The following is a 25,369-nucleotide window of genomic DNA, read 5'->3' on the forward strand; positions in this document are numbered from 1 at the left end:
TTTGTATTCGTCGGTAGAGTTGAAAAGGTGGGTGAAACCTCCACCTTCCATGGAGATGTTCAAAACAGAATTCTGAATTATCTCCACTTGACACAAGAATCTGTAGCTAACAATCAGACAGTAACGGCTGCTGTGAACATGACCCGTAACAACGCACAGCTTGTAATACAAGCACACAAACGTGATTGTGATAGATTATCCGTCCATTCACCTTTGACCTCAGAGCTGTGTCTGTGAACAATAAAGAACAATAAAAGCCGATCCGTGTTTGCTTTAATGAAGGGCCATCTTTGATATGATGCGTGCTGTCGGATCGTTGGTGGTGTCTCATAATTGTGAAAATATTTGCTCAGGTGAATTTCAACTTAAGGTGCAATATATCAATTCCTGTGTGCAATATAGGAACAAATTCACTATCAATACTAGTACTGTCATTCAGTGTGCAATGTCAGCACTGATTGTTTATATTCATATCAATGTGCAATATCAGTATTGTTTGTTTATTTCATTATTCCTTGTTTATATTGTTTGGTTTGTTATTTAATGGCCTTTTTACTGATGCCCTCTATGTTTACTATCCACTTTTGCTGCTGTAATACCTGAAATTTCCCCACTGTGGGACTAATAAAGGTTTATCTTATCTTATCTTATCTTATCTTATCTTATCTTATCTTATCTTATCTTATCTTATCTTATCTTATCTTAATGACTTTTGTGACAACTATGTAGAGGAGGTAAATGGTATTATTTTGCTTACAATATCAGTTTTTACAGACTTTTCACTATATGGCCAAAAGTATGTGGACACCACGTGAGCATTCTTTAGCTCTGGGGCTGTTTGTCACGGTTTGGAAAAGGCCCTTCAATGAGTATGCTTCCATCTTTTTTGGGACGAGGGCCCTCATGCACAAAGAGGTGCATAAAGAAACGGTCTTCCCGTCTTCTTGACTGGCCTGCAGCGATCTTGTCTTTCTGTTGACTGTCAGAACTCTAAAATTCACTTCAGTTTGCCGGCCGTGGGTTGTATCCGTACACAAACGTGATATCTTGAAAGATTAACACAGTATATAAACATAAAGTAGAAAAAGTCCTTCATGTGTGGACCCGATAGGATACAAATCACCGACTCTGCAAAGCATCGGTGTCCGTCTTCACTCAGAGGGCTGACACCTAACGCCTGTACCTCTCGCCATCAGACATAGCGGTTGTGGAGATGACAGACGCCTTCCGCCAGCCCTCGCTCTTCTACCACCTGGGAGTCAGAGAGAGCTTCAGCATGGCCAACAACATCATCCTCTACTGCGACACTAACTCCGACTCCCTCCAGTCCCTGCAGGTAAGCCGCCACGATGAGCCGAGACCAGGACGGTCCCTCATCGCTTTGACATGTGAACCAAACACTCACAAGGGCGCTGATTAAAGGCTATATTTAGGAGGAGGCGGGGCGTTGACAGAAATGTAATTTGGCGCCAGCGCCACAGAAACGCGTCGGTAATTTGATGGAAGGAAATGCCTTTTTGAAGCGGTTTGTGATAGGAAGTCAGCAGCGGCCTCATTTAGTGCTGGGAATTTAGGTCACGGCCCAAAGAACAGGTGGGTCTTGGTCCAGGTGCTGGAAAATAGGGCATTTTGGAACGTTTTTGCCAATTTCTCATGAACCGCTGCTTTTATACTCATAGTTTGATGCAAATGTGGATGCAGGTGCAGACAGAAATAATCATATGTAATATAATGAGCATTTTCTGTAAATACCTTAAGGATTATTTATCAGATCTACATCAAACCAGAGATGCTGCAATTATGTCGTCTTATCCACTAGACCACCAAGACGTTTTCCACTAACACAGTAATAAATTCAGTGCACGCTGTAGCTGAGGCGTGCTTTTGCTCACTTGCTATTTTATATTTATGCTGTAGAAATCTGCAATGAGAGTAACGATGCTGTGACTTTCATCCAAAATCCCTCCAACAAATTCTGGCCGAGTCAGCGTATGGCAGCAGTCTTATAGCCGCTGTGTGGCCGAGCAGACGTAGCTCACACAGGCGGAGGCCCAGGCTTGACACGTGTAAAAACTCCTGCTGCGGGCGACTTGTAGCAGAGGAACACTGGAGCCTTTATGGTCGCTTGTTTGCACAGTGAGAGGATTTTTATGGCCGCACTGTATGGTTAACATACAGTCCCCTGCACCCTGCCAGGAGGGTTTATTGTCTAGATAAATGACATAAAAGCTAATTAGCATCCTCCCCTCTGATATTTCTGCCTTTTAAGCGCTAAAAATGGTTTCTGATGCCATTCTTTCTTAATGTAAGCTGGTGCCTAATAGGAGATTTTCCTTCCTGTGGTTTGTCGTGGTGCCCGCCCGCCTGACTCTGCGGTTGGCTAACTGCGCCTCGTTCTGCCTGAAAAGACCACTTCTCTCTGGTGGTTTCCTCTGATCGCTATCAGGCTGCTGAATTGTTTCAAAGGGTTCTGTTTTAACGTCAGGGGCTTTCTTCAAATACTGAAACTCCTTTTAAAAAATACACCGAGAGCTTAAATAGGGCTTTGTGGACTGAGCGTACGCATGCTGGTCGTGCTTCTTTTCACGGCAGATTTATTTATTTATTTTACTTTATTTTTTGCTGTATGAAGAATAAAAATAATCCGCACAAGCAAATACAGTTAATTCGCTCGTGATTCAACCTCAGAGTGGATCTTCATCCACACAGCCAGCAGTTGTGTCATTAAAGCACCGATGTGACACACTTGAAGTAATGCAGTATTGATGTTGTGCAGTCACTAATGATTGCCTCAGCGAGCAGCAAATATCAGTGATGCCCTGTGCCGCGTAATAGAAATGTAAATACAAGCCTGTTGGCCTCTGCCTCCAGCACATGGTGAGAGGAAAGGCATTGAAATACTTTCTCTGTCTCTGGTTGGGAGATGTATGCAGTGCATGAGCGTGATGCTAAATTAAAACTGACAATGCAGTAATGCCAGTTAGAACGTTAGGAGCTGAGATTACTCTAAAGTTGCATGTTACGCTTATTTTAAAGACGGGTGGATTTATATCAGAATATCTGACTTTATGCAGCACGAAGGTCTCAGTACGCTTCAAACAAACTGCATCTTAAGGTTTCAGATGGCCACACTGAGGGCAGAGCGAGAAGCTGGCTGTCGTACAGACAGCTGACATTCGTGGTGCTGCACTCTGCTCTAAGTGATTTAACGACGCAGTTTTGTGACGAATGAAAAAGTCTTTGAGAGAGAAGTCCAAACTACTTACCTACTACTACAGCTCTGCACACCTACAGCAGCTAATCACTGCATGAAGTGGGCGTGATTGTCGGATCGTGTCTCGTAAAGTTAGAAAATCACCAGACAAACCACCACGAAAAGGCGCCTCAGACGCTTTAAAGAGCAGTTCAACAAGCGCTTCATGTGAAGCATGCTGAGGCCTTGAGTTGCTTTGCGTACAGATGAAGTGAAGCCAGGCAAACTGCCAAGTGTTTATGCTTTTGACTTGTTAAGACTCTAAAATTTAGCTTTTGGAGGTTTTAAATGTGCAAATGATGAAATCAGATTCCACCTTTTCATATCCGAAACGCGTCCTTATGTGGCCTAATGTAAATCTGACTCCGTGCAGCTTTCATTGTGTCGAATGCATTTCCTTCCTCATAAAATATTTTTAAACCTACATTGCTTTTGTCAGCTTGTGTCCTTCTTCCTTCACTTTATTGGAGTTTCTACTTTTTACGATGGATCACTGCCACCAGTTGATAAATATTGCTGTCTCAGATATGATGTACTGGATTTGATTTGATTTTTTAGATTTTTATTCAGTCACTCAGTGTCCAAAACAAAATGTTCTTGGTAAATCTCTAACTGTGTTTTTCTCTGCTCGTCTTTCAGGAGATAATTTTCCAGAAGAACACTGTAAGTACACAAGGCAATCTATTTTCTTTCCCCCCTCGCCTTTGCCTTTCACACATTACTCACCCATTGCTCACACATCACACATATTGTCTGCTGCAGAGAATATGCTTTTCTACAGCGTGCAGGGAGCGTGGCATTTAACACCTTATGTTTCTCTTCTTGGTGCGATGAAGGTTGTGCAGCTCGCTTTTGTGTAGAAGCGGATGAATGTTTCACATAAACGTGAAATGAAAACCTCTTCTCGTCCATTATCGAGATGTTTTTTCTCAGTTGACGGCTGCTTGACGAGTTACAGTGACTGCATGGGCAAGATCTGCATAAACACACGCGAGCATTTTGTGAATTTGACTTGCAAAAGGTGCAGCATTCAAATAGGGTGCTGCCCTAAAGTGGAGGAAATCCTGTCCTTTACTCACGCTTTGAGTGGATTGAGGCTCAAACATATGATTTGTTCATATGTAATTTTTAGTAAACTCCCAGCAAATATACACCATGTTTTAAGTTAGAAATGTGCATTGTCGATTTTGTGCCAGTGTCTCAGAGCATGTGCTGTAGAGGAGAAAGCCAATAGTGTTTTCCACCTGTGAGTCCTGTTACAGCAGCAGGCAGCTTGGTGGGTTCCTGTTGCTGCATCAGTGGAAGGATCCTGAGGTGGTGTTTTCCAATAGCTGCTTGTAATCCAAATCTCAAAATATATTAATGAAACAGAGAAAAGCAGCAGCTCCTCTAATTTGAGAAGCTGGAAGTAACAAATGTTTTTAGCTTTAACACTGATTAAATGCTCACAATCGTTACTGATTAATTTCCTGTTAACTGGACAAAGTCTGCGCTGGAAAGTGTGATTAAGGCACAAGAGCAAGCTGATTGTCGTCCAGGAGTCCATGTTCAGGAGTGAGACGAGAGGATTAGCGCTCCTAAGTGGCTTTTCAGAGTGGAAGGAAGTGGCCTGCTGCATGAAACGTACCGATCTCTGACACTGACTTCACTGTGTGAGGAGAGCAGATTATCGCTCGCAGTACGAGAGCGTGAGCGCACTGATCCGCCCATATGCACTCACTGTCTGCACTAAACTGCCCTCTGCACTGCTGCATGCACCCTCTGTGCACATCGAAGTGCACTTAAAAGTGCAATATCTGCAGTTTTATTGCATTTTCCATCCATTTGAAGTTGTTGTAGCTGTTTTCTCTGCATGCACCGTGATTCTTATCTATTTCCTTCCCATTCTCATGGAAGCATTACAGCTTTTCAGTTTAAAATACATTTTCAACATCATTTTATTCATACATATGTACACAGGACACAAGGAAACCTTCAGCCAATAGCAAACATCCACAGTGGTGACATCAGCATCTGCCTCCTGCAAGCCAACACTCAGGCCAAAGCATAACACTAAGCCAACTGTAGTCTGTGAAATTGATATTTACACTCAAACTTATCAACAAATCCTTAAAATTAGAGCCCTCTTATTTTCTGGGAGCAACCCAGATTATACGTAGACACGATTTATTTATAAAATAGAGAGGAGGCAACGACAGGGACACGAAACGATCAAAAATGCTAAGTCATGCTAACCCTTGACCAGCTCAGTTAGCCTGTCAAGTTCTCCATTTTCTCACAAGACACATGTGCAGCAGTAATCACGTCAGATTCACCACTTCAATTTAGTTATCTATGATTTATTATTATTTATGTATAAGGAATAGGTCTTTAATTACACACAGAAGTAAGCCAAAGCAGCGATCGTGGATTTTGTCGGATGTTGTCATGTGTAGTGAGCTAAAGCTAACGTCAACTCCACGTGTCTTCACTTGACTTTTTGATGTTTATAGCTGACTTATTTTAAACAAGAACCCTGTCAAAAGGTCTTAAATATTCATATGATGGCTTCACGCATGATATGTCACTAAAAAACCCCAAACTATACAAGCAAGACAAAGCGGCTAATGTTGCTCTCACCTATTGGTAACCATGGAGTCGGGTGTTTCAGTCCTGAACAGGACTTTTTATTGCATAATAAATAGAAATACATATATATAAATAAATAACGTAGCAGCAGCACTTAATGATGTGCACCTTTGCTTTGTTAGTAATGCTGGGTTACTGCTGTAGCCTGTAAGCTGAGCATGCTAACATCTGCAGCTTGCGTTAGAGCAGATAAATACACTCCTTGATGCATTCCTCACAATTTTGCTCTTGTGTTTGTCTTGAGGGAGAAGAAGAGACACAACCATGTGGAGAAATCCAAAGCCTGACAGGCCTGCCTGCCTGCCTAGTTACAGTTGCTTAGCTCGCATTCAGCTGCCCTTTAACTATAGCTCCCTCTGTGCTGATGCAGTTCTTTTCTGCCATTAGAACAAATGTTTTGGAATACAATCTGCAGGTGCAGAAGTGTGTGATTATCCTCTGCTGTTACAAAAGCACATGCTGTTAATTGTCTTTAACTAAGTGCATTTAACTACCCACCATGAAAGTGGAAATCCAGGTAATTAGCCTCCGATGGTGTATAACCAATTACTGTAATAGCACGCATATTGCCTCGTCTGTGTCGGTGTAAATTCTCTGACTGCAGCTACCCACTGACTTGGTTCAAATCTGCAGTTGCAGCTGAAAGGAGCTTAAAGGCAGAATGTGTAGGACTTTTCTGAAAACAGTGTATACACTCATACAAAAATTTTCCCTCTCAATCATCACTTATGGCAACTGGAAGTGTGTGGCAGTGTCTGCAGAGACCCGCCTTTAAGGCCTGGATGGAGGAGGCCATGGGTGGTTATTAGTCATGATTACTTCCTGAATGGCTTAATGACTTTAAATAGTCATATAAATTAAGCACTGACATCAAGTTGCGGTCAGCTCAGTGTGTCTCTGTGAAGGTGAGTGAGTGGGCATGCTGCTCTAACTGCAAATGGACAGATGGACCATCGGCCCGGCTAGCAAACCAGATGAGTCACTGGTTGAATAACTGAGTCATTCTCAGTCACATTCACCAGATTCCCCCTCAGCCAGTACTGTCACATGTGTTTCACTCGCAGCTGAGAAACTTGTTACCTGTAAGCGCCTGGCGGAGGTTCGCTCGGACTGACCTGCAGCCGCTCTGAAATATGCATCAGCCTGTGAAAACAAACCTGTCATGTGATCCGCATGACGCCGTGAATCATACAAAGACAGAGGAGCTAAATATAGCGTCAGGATTTTGCAACCTGTCTGGTTACACCTAACATGAACAAGGGTCACGGCTTTATTTTTGAAAGGCACGCACCGCCGCTGCAGCGAGCAGTGATGTCATGAACCGCTGTTGCAGAGGAGGAAGTAGTGATGTGCGAATGGCTTTCATTGCTTCGACACCACACCTTCCTTTCACTTCCTTTTTTTTCTCTCTTGGCAGTGAGAGCAGCAGCAGTGTGTTTTCTCAAAGAGGCTGCTGAAAAGCTGGAACCATGATAGAATATTAAAAGCCGCCAGGATGCAGCTGGGTAACAGCCCAACCGCCTTCAGACGCTCTCATGTTCTGTTTCAGCACACATCTGACATTCTGGGAATAGCTCTCTCCTTGAAAAGACCTCGGCTTGCTTCTTGAGGATGTCAGTCGTGGATTTTCTGCCTCTCTCCGTCTCTTTCTCTCTGTGCTGTCTGTAAACACCACACGCACGTGTTTCCTTTGTTTATTCAGCAGTGACAGGCCACCGCAAAAGGAGCATCACAACCGCTGCTGGAGACTAATGTGAACTTAAAACAAATAGAGAATGCAGAAATCCATGTCCAGACAAAACACAGATGTCGAGAATTAGAGCTAAGTAAACAGAGAGGAACACTTTTAGTGGCATAACTGCAGCTAAGACTGAGACACTCACTCCTGAATGGCACAGCTGCAGCAAATAACAGGGTAGAGCTTTGCGCTAGGTGAGCAGCGAGATGTGTGTTTCTGCCTGATTTCCAAGAGCAAAAGGCTGCATGAACAAGTGGAATTTTGTGAGTGCGCCGCTGTTAAGTGTTTGTGGTTGTAAGAAAGCGGCTGCTAATGGGACTATCACCGCTGATGCACGCCTCTCCTCGCGGCTGCCGCCTGTTTAGACTGGTTCAGTGAAGACAACGCTGCCTAAAAACACTATTGTCTGTGTGGAGAGATCAGAGCCCAAGCCTCATGTCATTACCTGAAAGCGTCTCAATGAGGGGAAACAGCTCAGACTTCCTACAGGCTAATCTGCTTCCTCCCTCAACAATGCAATCTTTTACTATACAGTGTCTGTAAAATATGTTGAGTCTGTGCTACATAGTTTAGGTGAGAAGCTGGACTGTAACAAAGATGGTGCATTACAAACTGCACCAGTGGTAGGAAATGGTTTATACTTCCTGTCTCCTCATGGGTGTGGTCGGAAGTGTTACCCCTAACTTCCACCCGGAGCGCTACGTCCACGACGCGTCTGATGGAGCTGATTGCTGCCATTCTAGTCAATGTCTGCAGTTCCACTGGGCGCCTTCTGTCTCCGTTTATCTGCTCCATGGAGAATACGCACAGTTTATTTTTGACAGATGATATGTCAATCTGAACAGAGCAGATGGGGCCACACAGGAAGTTAGATGCAGAAACAGTGTAGGGAAATCATCAGTTTTTCAAAATAAAACACCCTGTGCAGACTCCCAATCGTACATCAACAATAAATGCAATTAAAACAGGACTATGAAACATATTTTCCCATCATAGGAGCACAGACGTCAAGAAGAAATGAGCAAATCAGCAAAATGTGAGCAAGTGAACAAACTCAGGCAGACAAAATGCTCTGCTTCTGAAATCTTCTTGCTTAATATGCTTAATGTTGTTGTAAAGCATCTTGGGAAAGGAAATTTCTTTACAGTTCCATTACAGCTGAGCAGTTCCAGCTGCTGGTGTCATATCATCAAAAACTCAAAAGGAGAGCTACACGGACCTTGTGTTCAGACGACAGTCTAAAATTCAAATTTGAAGCACTTCAAAAATGAAGATGTGAAGATTCAAATACAGATTTCATCAAAAGCTACTGAATATAATTTGGTCCATTTTAGCCACATTTAATCTGATTCCCAAGTCTAAACGATACACCCACGTTTGGCTGAAATATTACTTATGCCTCTTTCACACCAAACCCACAGTGTCGTGCAAAATGATGCTTAAATATACTGATGGCTCTTTTCCAAAACTGTGTCTCCTGTCCAGACATGCTCAGCCAACTACACCTTCATCCCGTACATGGTGACGCCCCACAACAAGGTGTACTGCTGTGAGAGCAGCCTGATGAAGGGCCTCACCGAGCTGATGCAGCCCAGCTTCGAGATGCTGCTGGGGCCCATCTGCATGCCGCTGCTGGACCGCTTCATCCAGCTGCTCAAAGTGTCGCAGGCCAACTCCCAGTAAGTGGGCCTGAGAGGACGGGCCGACAGTGGGTGGACTGGAACAAAAACTGGCCAACATTGTCTATTTTTCATTTTGTCTATTTTCTATGCAACACATACCGTATACTGCCCTTCATCTGTTTTTTTTATTCTTTTTGTTCATTATAATTTGAATGAATGTTTTATGAATCGTAATTACATCCCCCTACACACATGCTAATCATGCTATTCATCATTGTGACAAATATATAGCAGGTAGGCTAAACAATATGTTTTTGAGGTCAGTGCTGCTCCACAAAGGCACGGATCATGTAACTACAGAGGCAGTGAAATCTTGGAACAGAGATAAGATAGTCATGCATACATCAAATGCATAAGATTAGCATGTTTGCGCTGACAAGAACCTACGTAAAAAATGCAAAGGCTGCGCTCAATGTTTGGATAATCTTCAGGGCAAAACACAGTATCTACAAAGAAAAGGCGATGTTTCTCTGTTTGTTAATATTAACATTTACAGCTCAAAATACCAACCAATAACAAATTAATCTACAATTTAATGCATTTATACGTGTGATTTAAATCACACCAAATCACATAAATGCCTCTTTTCAAAAGCTAAGAAGGCAGTTAATGTTACTGCTTCTCTGCAAAGCTAGCGCTGTTTAGCATTATCAGGAGTTAAGCTAGCTGGATTTTATCCATGAATTTAGCTACGGCCTCATTTATTTGTGTATAATGAAATGCTTAATCATGTTGGTTCATCAAAATGAATATTTTAAATCACTGAAAACAGCCAAGAAAATATCAGTAAGTAAATTTAAGCTAGTTGTAGCTTTAGCTAAGGCTAGCCATGGCTTGCCTCAGCTAGCTGTCTAGTTTTCGTTCTCTGTCACAATTTTACTTGCTGGAATTCTAAATTTCTATTCCTTAAATAATTCATACATGGTAAAACAAAATGCCAAACAGTCAGATTTCTGTCTTTAATTCACTTTTGATCAAAAATATAAGCTGTTAGTTGCTGAATTTTGGCTATGTGGGGCTGAATAGGGTTAGAAGGTTATTTCCCATCATGAAAATGTTAATGAGTTGAACATGAGGAAGCAAAAGAGAAAGAAAATCTATTTCAAGTGATTCCTGCTAACAAGAAGTTCCCCTGAAAGCACATGTGAAATGCCCAGAATGCTTCATTATATTTCCTAAAACAAAGGTTATATGGGATAACATTGTTCAGCTGCTTGTTTTATAGTTTAAATGCAAGTTGAGGTGTGTGTCGGTTCATGAGGTGGGTGCATGACAGATGAGGAAGTCATCAAAGTGTGATTTCTCCAAGTTCCTGTGGAGCGAAATTTAGCTCTCAGGTGTTCATGGACGAGCCGCACTGTGACCCTTTGTTTTAATATCCCACTCGTGCTATTTTTACTTGCTGTAATTATTTTTACATCGTGCATTCCTCAACTTTGACTTGCGTGGTGATCATTAAAAAATAAAAAATCATCAGCGCCTCAGCTGTTGGGGTAATATTTTAGGCTTTCCTGCCAACAGGCGATGCAGCAGCCAGTTAGTTCCAGCTCAGCTCCATGAATAGTGACTCAGGTTTTACTGGCAGGAAAGAAAAACTTGTACCTTGATGAAGCTTTTGTTTTAATGGGTGAACACAGCAGAGAGTTTTCAGCCCAGTCGTCACTGCTATCCGACTACAATACATTCTGTACATTGTGTGAAGGAGCAGGACTACTATTTATAGTAGCTATTAATAATAACCTACCGAGTAGAGATGAATGTATCCTGCCGTATGAGACCTGTGCTATGAACTGACACTGTTTTTCATGGGCAGACATCGGCCTTTTGAATGAAAACAGTGTATTAGTCAGTGTCAGTGTTGCCTTGTTCCAACTCGAGGGAGGTTTAGCTTTACTCCACTAACTCACATGGAACAGATTTATTATGTGACTAGAGCATATGTGCTCAGTTATTGTTTGCTATTTAGGCTTTAACTTTGTAAGGATGCATCGAGTGCAGCACAGACGAGAGTGCTGCAGATGAGTTTTTGGATTTACTTACTTCATTTTGAAGGAAATGGGCAGCCAATTTCATTTTAGTCAACTGATTCAAATGAAACAGATTCATTATGTAGATAGAGTATGTACTGTATCTAGGCTTTAATCTTGTGATTTCCCACAAGGATACACCCAGTTCAGTATGGAAGAGTGGGGAGTGATGGTACATGAGTACCTGGTGTAATGTTTCGGCAGGATTTGGGCTCGATAGCAGAAAGGGAGTGAGGGTGAAATAGGAATGTAATGAATGAGCAATGAGAGGAGACTCCAGGTACACAGGAAACACAGTTCAGAGATATGCTGGAGCGTTGAGGGCATGTGCTGGTGGAGGCACAGGTGAAACAAGGTGGGGTTGAGGGCTTGAGGCTTGGCAGCGTGGTGGCAAAGCCGCTGGAGCTGGAGATCTGTGCAGGTGAGCTCACTGATCAAAAAGGAAAAAAGACACAGGAGATCAGGCACTGGGGATAGAAACAGGAGGCACCACAGGTGAACGGCAGTCCACAGCTTTTATGCTGTGCTTGATTGTGATGAGTCCCAGCTGTGATGGATCCAGCTCCCAGCCACCTGGAGAGCCACGCCCAGCCTCTGCCAAAAAAGGAAACACAGGAAACAAAGCCCCACCCCTCTCCACAGTACACAAGAAACCTTAGGGTGCTACGTTGAATTGTGCCTCCTCGTCTCCTCTCTCCTTCGTCAACCCGGAAGTCGTTTCCCCTCCGCCATGATGAAGGATCTTCCAATTGCTTAAATGCACCCGAAGGAGACGAGGAGCGAGGAGAGAGGAGGCTTCTGAAGGAGATCAGAGTGATCGGTGTAGCCTACGCGGAAGTCTTTTATTATTTAAGGGGCGTGTCGTATATGGCACACGTTTGAATCATGGCAGGAGCAGGTAAACGTCATCAGTAACTGATGTCGCTTTGGACTGACGCTGTGGAGCGAGGATTTTACATTTCAGAGTTTCGTCTCCTCCGTCCTCACGTCTCTTCCTCGCATCCCTCTTTCGTGTCCTCGCTGGGCGGAGCTAAGACGCAAGGAGAGGAAGCAAGTGGAGGAGACGAGGAGACCAATTTACCGAATGAAAAGCACCCTTAGAGTTTCCAAACACACACCTGTCACCTTTTTTGACTTGATCTTTGCGACCAGTGCTTTCTTCAGTACCTAATTTTGAAGAATATGTACAAGTGGTTTTTCTACCGATACAGTACTCTGATAGAAGTTTAATCAGCCTGGTCACATGGAATACATTTGTTATGTGTTGAGTAATTATTTGGCATTTAGGCTTTAATCTCATCGCTCTCAGCAAGGACACACCAAGTTCAGAACAGAAGAGAGTGAGGACGGACAATAATCTGCAGCAGGTGATCTCCAGCACGTTCATCTTAGTGCTGTTAAATTAATACCAAAACTATCCTGCTTCCAGTAGTTTTTATACAAAAAATTTGACTTGACAAAATTCTGATTAAAGATCAGATGAAGATTACGTCAAAACATTCGGCACACGGTTGCATTTGAAGGTTTTCTGCACATCACTTTAGAATATTAAAGAGCACATCAGAGAAGAGGATTCAGTCAGTGTTTGTTATTACGCTGCTGTCAGTTCATTGTGTTCATCGTATGCTTTCCTCCACAACAGTCGAAGCTAATGTCAAAAGTAATCTGCAGTTTGTTTCCTGTCAGTCACAATAATAATCTATTAAATAAACAGGAAATAGAGTTATTTCCAATTACTGAAAGTACAAAGCAATATTTAAACAGCACTGAAATATCCTTCACAGCTCATTTAAGACAAGCGGAAAGTAGCTCATCTCACCAGAGAATGATTGGAAATGAATTAAAACTCCAGTCATGTCAGAATTGCCCCTCAAGGAGACTCTAAACTACCTAAAACAATTTGAATTGTTCAATGTTAATTGGATTTTTATACAGAAGTTCCAGAAATAATCAACGTTTGCAAGAATCATCACCTTTTGTGTTTTGAGTCTGAGGAAGATGATGCTGTACCAGCTGTAAATAATGGAACCTGCAGTGTTCCTACAGTCAGTCCAATGCCTTTAATCTCCCTCTCTGTATTTTCTTGTCTCACAGCCAGTATTTCCGTGAGACGATTCTGAATGAGATCCGTAAGGCTCGGGAGTTGTACACCGGCATGGAGCTGGCCGCCGAGCTGAGCCGCATCCAGCAGCGGCTGGACAACGTGGAGTGCCTTTCAGTGGACATCGTCATCAACCTGCTGCTGACATACAGGGACATCCAGGTGAACCTGCTCTGTGTAGCACCTCCGAACGTCAACATGTTGTTGTCACTTGTCCAACGAGGTGTCCTGCCTCAGGGTAATTCAGTAAATTAGATAATTGGTGGAGTAAAGTGACGGTTAGATGTCAGTGATAATGTTTGGTAAATCCACAATGTTGCTTCCTGTTGCTTCACTGAAAATGGATTTTACTCATTTAAGCATGTGCATCTTCCAGAAACACAAGAGTTTTAATCAGTTTACTGTGATAAAAGCTCCCTCTTCTTGCTCTGTGCCATAAAGCAACCTCGCATTCGTGCTGTGACCACACCGCCGCAGAGACTGACCATCCTCTTTATGAAATTCTCTGTCTCGATTCATAGAGGGGGCGTTTGACAGCAGCATCGACTGTGGACACAGTTCTTGTTAGAAACCCCCAGTAGAGCCAACGAGAGGGCCGTCAACACCTATAACTACAGCAATAACAATAAGGATAACGATGTGAGCGTCCACACTGATGGACGATAACCTGCTGTAAACAGCAGCGCCAATGACGCGCTGCAGGCTCCAGCTGTGTCGGCGGCTTAGGAAAACTGACGTTGATGAAATGTTGCTGCTGTACGTTGCACAGAGAGACAAAAAGGATACGAGCTGACAAAATCCTTCAAAGTGAGAGGAGTTAGGAGAATCCGGTACAGAAGTTGTCGTATAGTGAAAAATGCCCATCACATTCTCCCAGAACCAAAGCCGACTCTTTCTTTGTCCCACTAACATGCAGAAGTATTCATTTGCAACGATGTGCACAGATAAAAGGAGTAAATCATCACATTGAAGGTGTGAAAATGACAAAAACCATTGATTGATTTTTAGTTGCCGGCTAAACCTTTCATCTCTCAGCATTTTATATCTTTGTCAGACTCATGAGGACCAACGCTAACGTCTCAAAATGACAAAAATCTGTTCGTAACGCACGAAAAAAATCACCCTCTAACCAGGCCCAAACCGTGTCACAGCCCTGATTTCACACGACTCTTTGGAGAAGGACGCGCAAAAGCTTTCAGCACGACATCCAGAGAAGTTTCTAGGGTAAACTATGAGGGTGTATCAGACGTTCAGCCGACCAGTGGTGCCCCTCTTAAGTTCAAACAAACTGCCGACTAAGTGCAGATGATCTGTGTGTGCTGCTCATGAGCTTGACAGAGGGAGCTACTGTACAAACCTACTGTAAGTCAGAGAGAGGTCGCCGCCTCAGGGTCGCTCTGACGGCGTCTTTTCAAACAGAAAGCCCGTAGGGAGCTCCAGGCGAAGCTTTTGGTCTGCTCGTCTTAAATCTGCCGCGCTTCAGTGGCGGCGTTGCGATGGCGCTCACCGTCCAGATCCTCCCACTCACCACAGGCAGCGCCGAGCCTCGTGAATGATTCATGAGAACAACAAGCATTGAGGACGTGCTGAATTATTCAGCATGCGTTGGGTATAGAGACTATGTCGGCAAGTAGGAGCAACAAAAATGTGATGAAGGGGGCACTCAATTATTGAAGTGCTTTTGGTGTTAAGCAGACAGTTGAGTCTCAGGCAGAACGGATAAAAGGCATCAGATTCCCCCCCCCAGCACCACCACCACCACCTTCACGAGCTGTTTGGAGGACACTGGTGCAGATAGGATCGACAGTGGTCCGACAATGCTCAGCAATGACCGGGGCGACCGTGCAACAGGAGCTCATCCGTGCGTTTCTTACTTATCGTCTAGGATTACGAGTCCATCGTGAAGCTGGTGGAGACTCTGGAGAAGCTTCCGACCTTTGACCCCGTGGCTCACCCGCATGTGAAGTTCCACTACGCCTTTGCACTGAATCGGTAAGATGGCGGCATCTCCAGTTTGGCAAATGATTTTTTCTTCTTTTTTTTTTTATTTAAAATGCTGTTTTTCCAGTTGATACATCTCACTGAAGCTGATCTGACTGTGAGTGACTGAGCCTTAAGCACTGATCATTATCCAGCCGCCAATGTGCTATTTCATCTTTTTTGTTTGAAATGTGCTCCGCAAGTTTGAATCATAGGTTATGATTTCAACACAGCCTCTTTATACGAGGCCTTAGCATAAGGACAGCGATGCTCTGAGGTGTCAGCTCGTGCCCTTTTAGCGCTTTCACATTTGTCAAAACATTTCACTCTGAGGGCGTTCAGTGAAAACATCACGATGTTTGATTTTCGTCATCGTCTTCTGAGTTATTGTATCCTTGTGCATGTTTGTTCTTGAAAGGGTTTCATAAGCAGCAGTCGTGGGAGAATTTTCTCAAACTCAAAAGAAAAACAAAAAACTGAAAATTTGCAGTTACAGGCAGCATCAGATTCAGGTTAAGAGCTCCCAAACGGCGGCGATATTAGCGCCATGTGCGCAGCTCGTCTGCTCGGGAAAAAAGACAGATGTAAAACACAGAGAGGTTTTGACTGCCTGTTTCTCACCAGCTGCTTTCTTGTAAACTTCCTGCGGTTGTCGTGGTGCAACTGCCACAAACAGCAACAAAGCGTGTCGTTCTTCTAATTTGGCAGCGGCTGGAAAACGTTTCTGCACGGCGCCAAGACGCCTGCGTGTTCGCTGTTAGCATCTGGCCCATTACCAGGATGTGAGATTGTGTTTGCGCGCTGAGACATCTTGTGAGACAAAATCATATGATAAGTGTTAATGGCAGAAGACGCCTCCTCCGTCGTGAGCTTCAGATGCTTCCCTCAGGTTTCAAACAGGACGTCAGCAGCAGAGACCAACAGCTGTGGGAGGTCCTCTGTGTCAGCTTACCTATTCCACAAAGTAAGATGAGTCACTGTGATTACAATACGTCGCCGTTGCAGGTGATTGTCATGTGATGTGCTGTTGTTGTCAGCTTAATTTGCAGCATCTCTCAACTATTTAATTTGTGTATTTTGCCGTCAATTTTCCAGACATTGTCCTGTATATATTAATGTGCATTATGGCACTGTCCTCCTCGAAGCCTCTCTCCACCTTCGACCCACTTAGATGCCCTGGTAACAAACTAATGGCATTATCTAAGAGAGCTTATTCCACGTTGCCCTCTCCTAGTAGATAGTGCAGCAGTCCCCAAGAGTCTAACAGCTGTCTGAAATAAAAAAAACATATAATTTCATTGACATTTGACCAGTGAAGTAAGTGTCTTGAAGCTTGAATGCACAATGAGTCATATTATACTGTAGTCTTCAAAGGCCTGTCAAACGTTGGTTGTAGGTAGTAGGAGGCTGCACAGCGGGTTAGAAAGCACAAAAGTCTCTCTATTCTGAGTTTGAACCTGAATGAGTTTTCTGCTTCAAGTGGAGTTGTATAAATCATTACCTTGGCCCTTTTCACTGAGTTTTGACAAAGCAGCGTGCAGCCCCTCCACCGATCCCTGAGACTATCAGTATTCAGCCTCGGCAAACACTCGATGATTGGTCTGAAGTAGCCGCTCGGCTTCAAAACGAATGCGCCAGGTTGAAGTGTGTGGACTAATTGGCTCCAGCCTCTCGTCTGCAGCAGGGCAGAGTCCGACGTGAGCGCTGAACGCGGCCCCGGGGCCCCCGCAGCGCAGGGCTCGCTGCTGGGAGCCTGACAGGAGCGAGGGAAGAATCTCCTCCATCCAAATACCAATCAGCTCCTCCGGAGAGAGAGGAGAGATGAATGAGGAGAGAGCAGGCCTCGCGTTCCTCCGGACCGTCTCCATGGTATCAGCTGTCAGCTGATATGTTTTATTTAACCTTGGCGCTCTGGAGGGGAACGCCGTTATGTTCATCCACCACACATTGTGTCTGCGTGAGACTTCACAACACCACCCGTTTCTGTCCTGAGTCTGTGTTTTTAACAGATTCAGTAACTCAAGAACAAAAATTACCATGGAGTAGAGCCTGTGAAGCACTTTCCTGCATAAATCACCATAATAATGAGGTTTTTTCCTGAAGATATTAAAGACCTTTGTTGATATTAACACTCCATATGTTATGTAACAAGCATATACAAATGTGAGAGTTATTATCTTAATTAATGGTCTCTTTATCCTCACTGATTCATATATTATGCCAATTAATAATAAATTATTAATATAAAGTGGGCACTAATGAGCTAAGTGGCTCCTGTTTGATTTGTGACCTCACGTCATCGCTGCAGGTGAGAGGTCACCTGTGGCTTCTGTTCATTATGTTTGTTTAATTGGCATTTTCAGTGCGTAAGAGTCCTCCGAATTAAACGACAGATTGCGGTTAAAGCGTCTGGGCGAGTCCAAATTAAGGGCACCAAAACCTGGAATAACTAGAAATGTAAATCAGCACCTCTTGAAAGCAGATTCAGCAGAAGGGAAAATTATAGGCTTTATTTAGGGAGGACTTAATGCAGGGCTGTTGTATTAGGCTTAAGTGTACCTAATAAACTGACAAATTAGGTTATAATTGATTAAATGTGTGAATCAGACCTGTTATTTGTGCAAAATTTCCCCTGAAAATTGGCAGTTTGATAGATTTGGGTTTATTGTCCAACCCTGATTGCTCATGAGAGCAACGCAGCTGCACTAATGTATTTTTTTTTTTCTTTTTGTTTCTAATGAAGCAAAAGCATTACACACATTAAACCCACTTTCTGTTCTGCTGCGGAGCGATCAGAGCAGGAAATATAAAAGCTTTCATGAACAGGCTTCCGTGTAATTCAGTTAATTAACACCTGAAGAGGTTGCGGTTCATCTCCCAGTGCGAGACTCCTTCTTCTCCCCAGGTTATTTTTGCTCCTGAAGGATCTGCTGCTGTACTAGTTTTGAAGCTCACTGTGCTGAGTAAAAGTGGCGATTCTCTAAATGAACCCACTGACATCAGTAATCTAAGTTGGGCTCCTAATGACCCCCTTTGTGTCCACAACAATTGCTATGCAGCTGTTCCCTAGATACAAACACAAACACACGTAATGTGCAGCAAGCTGCTTATTCTGATTCACTCTGTTAAAACCAGCAATTATTTAATGCACCCAAGAGTATCTGCAGGTTTTCCTGTACGCTATATCCACTTTATGACGTAATCCAAGTTGTATTGTATGTGTTTGAGCGTAGGAGGAACCTGCCGGGCGACAGGCAGAAGGCTCTGGACATAATGCTGCCCCTGGTGGAGGGCGAGGAGCAGGTAGCGTCTGACATCTACTGCCTGGTGGGACGGATCTACAAGGACATGTTCCTGGAGTCTCACTTCACGGACACGCAGAGCAGAGACAGCGGCACACAATGGTGAGAGAGCGGGGCAGGATGTCAGCGTGAGCGTGACGTTTGTGTCCAGGCAAACAGCTGGTTCCTCCAAACACTGAGTCACATATACAGTAAATATTGTGAGAAGAGATGAAGGGCGAGATGCGTGAGAGAGGCCTTTAAGGTGACTCTGGATCTTAATAATAATGTCATCTGCTTCTTAACAGCTGTTATCGCAAAGGTAAAACCTTTCGTCAGTAGGACAATTATAAGCCTCATTGAAGGAAACAAGCAGGCCACAAGTGTGCAAATGACGACTCATTGCAACAGTGACATGCAGAAGGGAATCTGAGGTCAGGTGACTTGTTCCGCCTTAAAGCGAGCGTGCAAAAGCATGAGAAAAGCATGCAGAGGTTCCCACGAAGCACATCGAACTTCGCCAGAGCATTTCCTTTTTATGCAGCTTTTTCTGAGCTCATGAAGCTTTTTGGAGATGCCTGGTTCAAACACATGATGCAGTAAACTAGCCAGCAGTGTATAAAGTAAAAATAAAGCATCTACAGCAGCATACACATAAATGCAGCAGCAATATTAATCCACAAACATGGAGTTTCCAGTCCTTCAGCTAAAAATAGAAGACAAAGCCTCAATGATTCAAGAGCGAAAATGCCAACTAAGCCTCAATGTGTGTGCGAGGGTTTAACGTTAGTCTTAAAAATGACTTAAGAAAGTCGAAAAATGGATGATTAGTAAGTTTTGTTCAGTAATTTTAATTTTCTCCGTATTGATTTTTGAAGTTAACATCAAGTGAAAATGAAAGGAAGGTGCAGGGATGACGTGTTTACAGATAATCATCATCACAGCATCTATTCTGGGAGTTGAGACACGAGCGGGGGTTTAATTCAAAGGTCTGCCACATCTTCTTCTATTTGTCGAGGGAGCCAGGAAGCACCTGAGCTGCTCTAATTTAAGATGCTGCGTCGCTGCACGGGGCTGTGGGCTTTCTCCGCTGAGCGAAACGAAGCCGCTGTCTAGTGATGTTACGAAGGTTGCCGGCTGTCTGTTGCATTTTAGATTTAATCACTGATGAGCTTTCCTCCTCAAAATGTCCCAGCATTCAGTCTGTGTTAAGTCCTCATCTAAACCTCGCCAAGACCTTCAGATGATGAATCTGGATGTTCCCTGCGTGAGCGCGCTGCTGAAAAACCTGCAGGATCTGCTTGATGCTAATGAGTCAGCACAGAGTGAGACAAACGTGGAGGCTTTCCAGCAGCTTGTTGAATGCAGACCTTGAATCCGGGAATTAAGGCCGTTCTCGGGCAAATCAGGGAATTACTTGGTACGAGCTCGGCTGCCATCTCCTCGTGAGCGTGGCTGTCATGAGCACGTAGGGGCTAACAATAGCTGGCGGAGGTTAATAACAGCGCAGTAATAACAACACGTGGCTGCTGATTGCCTTCATCTGGATTGCTCTTAAGGCCTCGGCCTTGGCGATTGAATATGCTGCTTCCATTATCGAGCTCCCATCTGGCGATTATTTTCAGTTCCGTGTCACAACTTGGCAGCGGCCCCTAATAACATTCACACCCTTCCCTCAGCACAACAGATTGCTCATTAAATAAATGAAATTTCTTGTTTTGCGAGGGTACTCACAGTTGCGGTTTGCCGTTCTGTGGTCCCAACTCAATATGGCTGTAATTGTTTTTTCTGACTTGAAGTGTCTCAGGAAGCCGGGGGAGCCCCGTGAAGCCATCCGTTATCACGGCCATGCTCGGGACTTGGAGTTGAATGACGCATTTCTTGGATGAAAGGTGTTTATTGGAGTCACTTTTTCCTCTCCTCTCAGGTTTAAAAAGGGGTTTGAGTCAGAGCCGACACTACACTCCGGTATCAACTATGCCGTTCTGCTCCTGGCAGCCGGACACCAGTTTGACACATCTTTCGAGCTCCGCAAAGTGGGTGAGTGCACGCAAGATCGCATATCTGAGAGACAGCCGCATCAACCCGCGGCACTGAGCCGAGCAGCTTGCTAAAAGGAAAGCTAGTATTTTACGATTTGCATGAATTTTAACACCTTTCAGCTCATTGCGGTGGTTTAATGGATCACAGCCTCACTGTTGCTCAGTCTCACCATTCATCAGCCCTGTTTACAGCAGCGGGTTTCAGCTGAAAAACCTCAAAAACCTCCCCGTCCAGCACCAAACAACTGGCCACCAGCTGGTGAACTCATTGGAGGTTTCAGTTACTGGAGAGCCGGATATGTTTCAGAGTTGTTGGAGACCAAGACAGAGCTAAAATGACAGAAAATGCTGCTCTGTGTCTGCTGGATTTTAAAGAGGCAAAAGTTTCCTGTCTGGCTCTGAAGGAGGCGCTAACTGGAAAAGGTAGCATGGAACTTGTTTTTTTAGAGGTTTACGCTGAAATCGGCTGTTTGCTGCATCCAAAACGATGCTTTGAGAGCAGTGAGAGTCAACGATGAGCTGAAAGAAGCTGCAGTTTGCTAATGATGCTCTGTGGATTCATCAGTACAAGCAAACTTTGTCACATTGCTCAAACTTATTGGATCCATTGTAGTAGAAAAATACTGATTATTGCTACTTTATTAAAGAAAAATCTGATTATATACACGCAGTGAAATTTCCTCTTGTTTTGCAAGCAAGCATGCCGTTAAGCCCTGGTGCCAAATCATCTGCTTTTGCCCTGAAATCTGAGGCTCAGAGAAGCTCAGGAATGTGGGAAACAGAGCGAGCGATCCTGGGAATCGGCCTGCAGCTCCCTAAATTAGCTCCACCCGCCGTCCCCTGTAGACCCGCTTATCCCCGCGACCCCCACCTGCCTCTCCGAACGGCTGGTTGCTGCAGCAGGACGTGTAGCTGCAGCTTCCCTCTGCAGGAGCCGAGAGCATTTATCACAATGACCTTTAAACTCTCGGCAGAATACGACAGCAGACACTCAGTTTGAAAGTGACAACGTTAACTCTTTGCTGTTTTCCAGGAGTGAAGCTGAGCAGCCTGCTGGGGAAGAAAGGCAGCCTGGACAAGCTGCAGAGCTACTGGGATGTGGGCTTCTTCCTGGGCGCCAGCATCCTGGCCTGCGACAACACCAGGGTCATCCAGGCCTCCGAGAAGCTCTTCAAACTCAAAGCCCCCATCTGGTGAGAACGAGGATGAGCCCAAAAACACATTTTAGACGGCATCCATCACCAACTGTGCGCTCTGCTTTCCCTAGAAACCTCCGTGGCCATCTGTGGCCATTGTGCAAGCATTTGGTGTATCGGAGAACAGAAAATATCACCAGGAACCGACTTCGCTCATTCGAACGGCACCTGAGTCTTAATATGGATTTGATGAATAAACCCACCGGGCGTCGTGACATTTTGTGCAGAGTTTAAAATGTGTTGTACATAATTTCCCCTGTGGACCGAAATGCTTTTCCTCAACAGGAGACGTGAAACAAACAGGCAGTTTGGCTTTAAAGTGCGAGAACTGGCTGATACGACCATGAAACAAACAAAAACCTCAGTGTAACCTGCGTGCGTGGAGGTGCTGTGTGCTGTTACGGCAAAACAGGACAATAAGGCCCAAATTATCCTTTAATGATTAACATATAGCATATGAAAATAACTTATTCTCATATAAATCTTTCACAGACTTTATATCCATTCCTCAGGATTTTATGAGATTGCGTCAGACGTGCAACATGTGGAGGAGTACAGTAAACTGTCCGCGGCTCGTTTTATTCAGCGCTAACGACCCTGCTGTTCTTTCTTTATGCCGGTGCTGTTAAAACGCTCTTAAGTTCCCGTTGATGCCTCAAAGAAAACGGAGCCCCAGCATGGAAACACAATCATCTGGCTTTGCTTGTTTCTGTGATCTGTCTTGATCTGTGCTCAGTGTCATGGACGCGTAAATGATCTGCGGTCATTTTGACGGATTTCTGCGGAGGATGCCAATAAAGTTCATTGTAGTTCTTCCATTTGGTTACATTTAGTTAAGTTCCTCTCCAGGCATTGATTAAAGCCCGAGAAACTAATCTCTGTTCATCAGCGTTACATGTTGAGAAGCTTTTTCCATGAAAAAGAATCCCTTCATGCCTTAAAACAGCTTAGACGCAACTCTGCAGCTCTGCTTTCACTGAGCATCCGTCTGTCTCCACCCTCCCCTCTGCAGCTGGAGCGTTCCTGCTCACCAAACAAACAAACCTCTGCTTGTTTTCTGTTTTTGCTGTCATGGGTCAGGCATGGCGTTTACTGCTGATTTCGCTCATGATGTGTCGTGTAGTATATAAAAAACACCTTAAGGAGACATGAACAAGGCTAAAAACTTGACCTCGTTGGAAGGAGTCTTTCAGTAAAGGTGAATAAAGTTTCTTCTCTTATTCTCTCTGGTTGCTCTCAGGTATCTGCGCTCGCTGGTGGAAACCATCTTGATCTACCAGCAGTTTCACAAACCCGGCGTGGAGCAGCCGGCGCCCAAACAGGAGCTGGTGGACTTCTGGATGGACTTCCTGGTGGAAGCCACCAAGAAAGACGTGTCCTCTGTCCGATTCCCCGTAAGTGACTGTGTCAGGTTTCGAATGATGTAACAGATTTTGCCTGCTCAGCAAACTTTGAACAAACACATTCATCTCTTCTCCAGGTGTTGATATTAGAGCCCACTAAAGTGTACCAGCCTTCATATCTGTCCATCAACAAAGACGTGGATGACAACACAGTGTCTATCTGGCACGTCGCTCCCGATGACAAGGTGGGTGTCCGTCGTCAGCTTTGGCCCCTCCAGCTCTGCTCACTTCCTGTCAGGGTCTGTCATTTGCACTTGTCAGGCTGCAACCTGTAAATGCAGAGCGGAGTCAGGATAACAAACAGAGGTCATTTATTTTAACAGTGATAATAAACAAAAAGCTCACTCATATGAAGCAGGAAAACAACACAAAGCGGAAACAATAACAAAGGAACACAACTGGACGGGTTGAGGCAAAGCAAACAGTGGACGTGGCTGGTAGGCACGCGTGAGTGGCAGTCCAACAAAACAAATCCAACGACTGCTCAAAATAGCACATGAAAACAGACTTGGCAACGCTCACACCGGGAAAAGACTCAACAGCCGCGGCAGAGATGGTCGAGCCCAGAGCCGCCCTTAAAGACTGCCGGGCCAATCAGCCCGATGCGCCGCAGGTGCGCAGCTGATGAGGCGGAGCCAGCTGAGTGTGGGAGGCCACGCCCAGCCTCAGACAGACAGGTGAACGGGCAGACTGTCATTTTTGAATGATTTCTAAACTTATTTTTCAAGTAAAGAAAGCATGGACTCAGCTTGGTTCCCAGGGCCGAGTGTGGCTCTCTCCATGTTAACATGTTAGCATGCGCTATTTTCAGCTTCACATCAGAAGCGAGAGATGATCTGAAATGAAATTAGTGTGTGGGGGGGGCTTTGCTTTATGTGGATGATTAAACTATTGAGGGCTGCACGGTGGCGCAGCAGGTAGTGCGCGTGCCTCACAGCAAGAAGGTTGTCGGTTCGATCCCCGGGTCAGGCGGGGCCTTTCTGTGTGAAGTTTGCATGTTCTTCCCGTGCATGCGTGGGTTCTCTCCGGGTACTCCGGCTTCCTCCCACAGACCAAAAACATGCTCATTAGGTTAATTGATGACTCTAAATTGTCCGTAGGTGTGAGTGTGAGTGTTTGTTTGTCCTTTCATGTGGCCCTGCAATCAGCTGGCGACCGGTTCAGGGTGTACCCCGCCTCTCGCCCATTGTAGCTGGGATAGGCTCCAGCCCCCCGCAACCCCGAAAGGGATAGGCGGTATAGATAATGGATGGATGGATTAAACTATTGATTAAATCAAAGATGCTCATCGTGTTTGTAAGCAGAAGTCAGCAGATGATGATGATGATGATGATGATGAGTTTTCCTGTTGTTATCTTTGGTTTGATGCCACGCTGTGATAATGGACTCTCGTTTCCTGTCGTGAGGATCTTTTTGCATCTGCCTTATTGATCGTTTTCTCATACTGTGGTACCTTATTGCTTACCTCCACAGCAGCACATAAATAAAAGTGGTTGCTCACCAGAAAATGATCCGAGTAAACCTGCTGCATCAGCTGCTCTGACTTCATATTTTCATTTAATTCAGGTGCTATAGCCAACGTGATAAAAGCCACTAACGTCTGTTTGTTACTGTAAGGTCAATCAGCACGTGGTGGGTGTATTACTGTCAGATCAGTATTCCCAGTAGCTGCTCTGATATTTGTTTTGATCTCTCCTGCAGCACAAAGGGATTCACGAGTGGAACTTCAGTGCCACATCAGTACGAGGCGTCAGGTCAGTGTCTGCCGTCTTTGCATGACACGCTCACATTACAGCCGAGCGACGTGACCTCACACCTGTCTCCAGCGGGGGTTTGGTTTAAATTTATCACCGGATGGTGGGTTGTTTCGCTGCACAGCGTCTCTAAAGTTTACCAGGGGAATATATTGAATCATGTCTGCCATTTGAGAGGGATGTCACGACTCTTTTAAAGCACCCCTGCCATTATTTTTGTGTTGTTTTTGTCTTTCACTGTGCTCTAAAACCCCTTTCACACCGGACAAAAGACCCACTAACAA

At 44.5% G+C, this 25,369-nt stretch overlaps 1 protein-coding gene across 1 annotated transcript in view; it reads left to right on the plus strand.

The window, feature by feature from the left end:
- Positions 1 to 25,369, plus strand: part of map3k5 (mitogen-activated protein kinase kinase kinase 5) — a 62,750-nt gene that overhangs the window by 16,585 nt on the left and 20,796 nt on the right. The window contains exons 2-12 of the mRNA XM_070987402.1: positions 1,197 to 1,336; positions 3,893 to 3,916; positions 9,105 to 9,298; positions 13,423 to 13,591; positions 15,315 to 15,421; positions 18,643 to 18,813; positions 20,618 to 20,730; positions 21,766 to 21,925; positions 23,169 to 23,322; positions 23,409 to 23,516; positions 25,033 to 25,085. Coding sequence (XP_070843503.1) covers positions 1,197 to 1,336; positions 3,893 to 3,916; positions 9,105 to 9,298; positions 13,423 to 13,591; positions 15,315 to 15,421; positions 18,643 to 18,813; positions 20,618 to 20,730; positions 21,766 to 21,925; positions 23,169 to 23,322; positions 23,409 to 23,516; positions 25,033 to 25,085 — 1,393 coding nt within the window. The remainder of the gene's footprint in view (positions 1 to 1,196; positions 1,337 to 3,892; positions 3,917 to 9,104; positions 9,299 to 13,422; positions 13,592 to 15,314; positions 15,422 to 18,642; positions 18,814 to 20,617; positions 20,731 to 21,765; positions 21,926 to 23,168; positions 23,323 to 23,408; positions 23,517 to 25,032; positions 25,086 to 25,369) is intronic.

Source organism: Chaetodon trifascialis, chromosome 19, assembly GCF_039877785.1.
Source record: "Chaetodon trifascialis isolate fChaTrf1 chromosome 19, fChaTrf1.hap1, whole genome shotgun sequence".
Lineage (NCBI taxonomy): Eukaryota > Metazoa > Chordata > Actinopteri > Chaetodontiformes > Chaetodontidae > Chaetodon > Chaetodon trifascialis.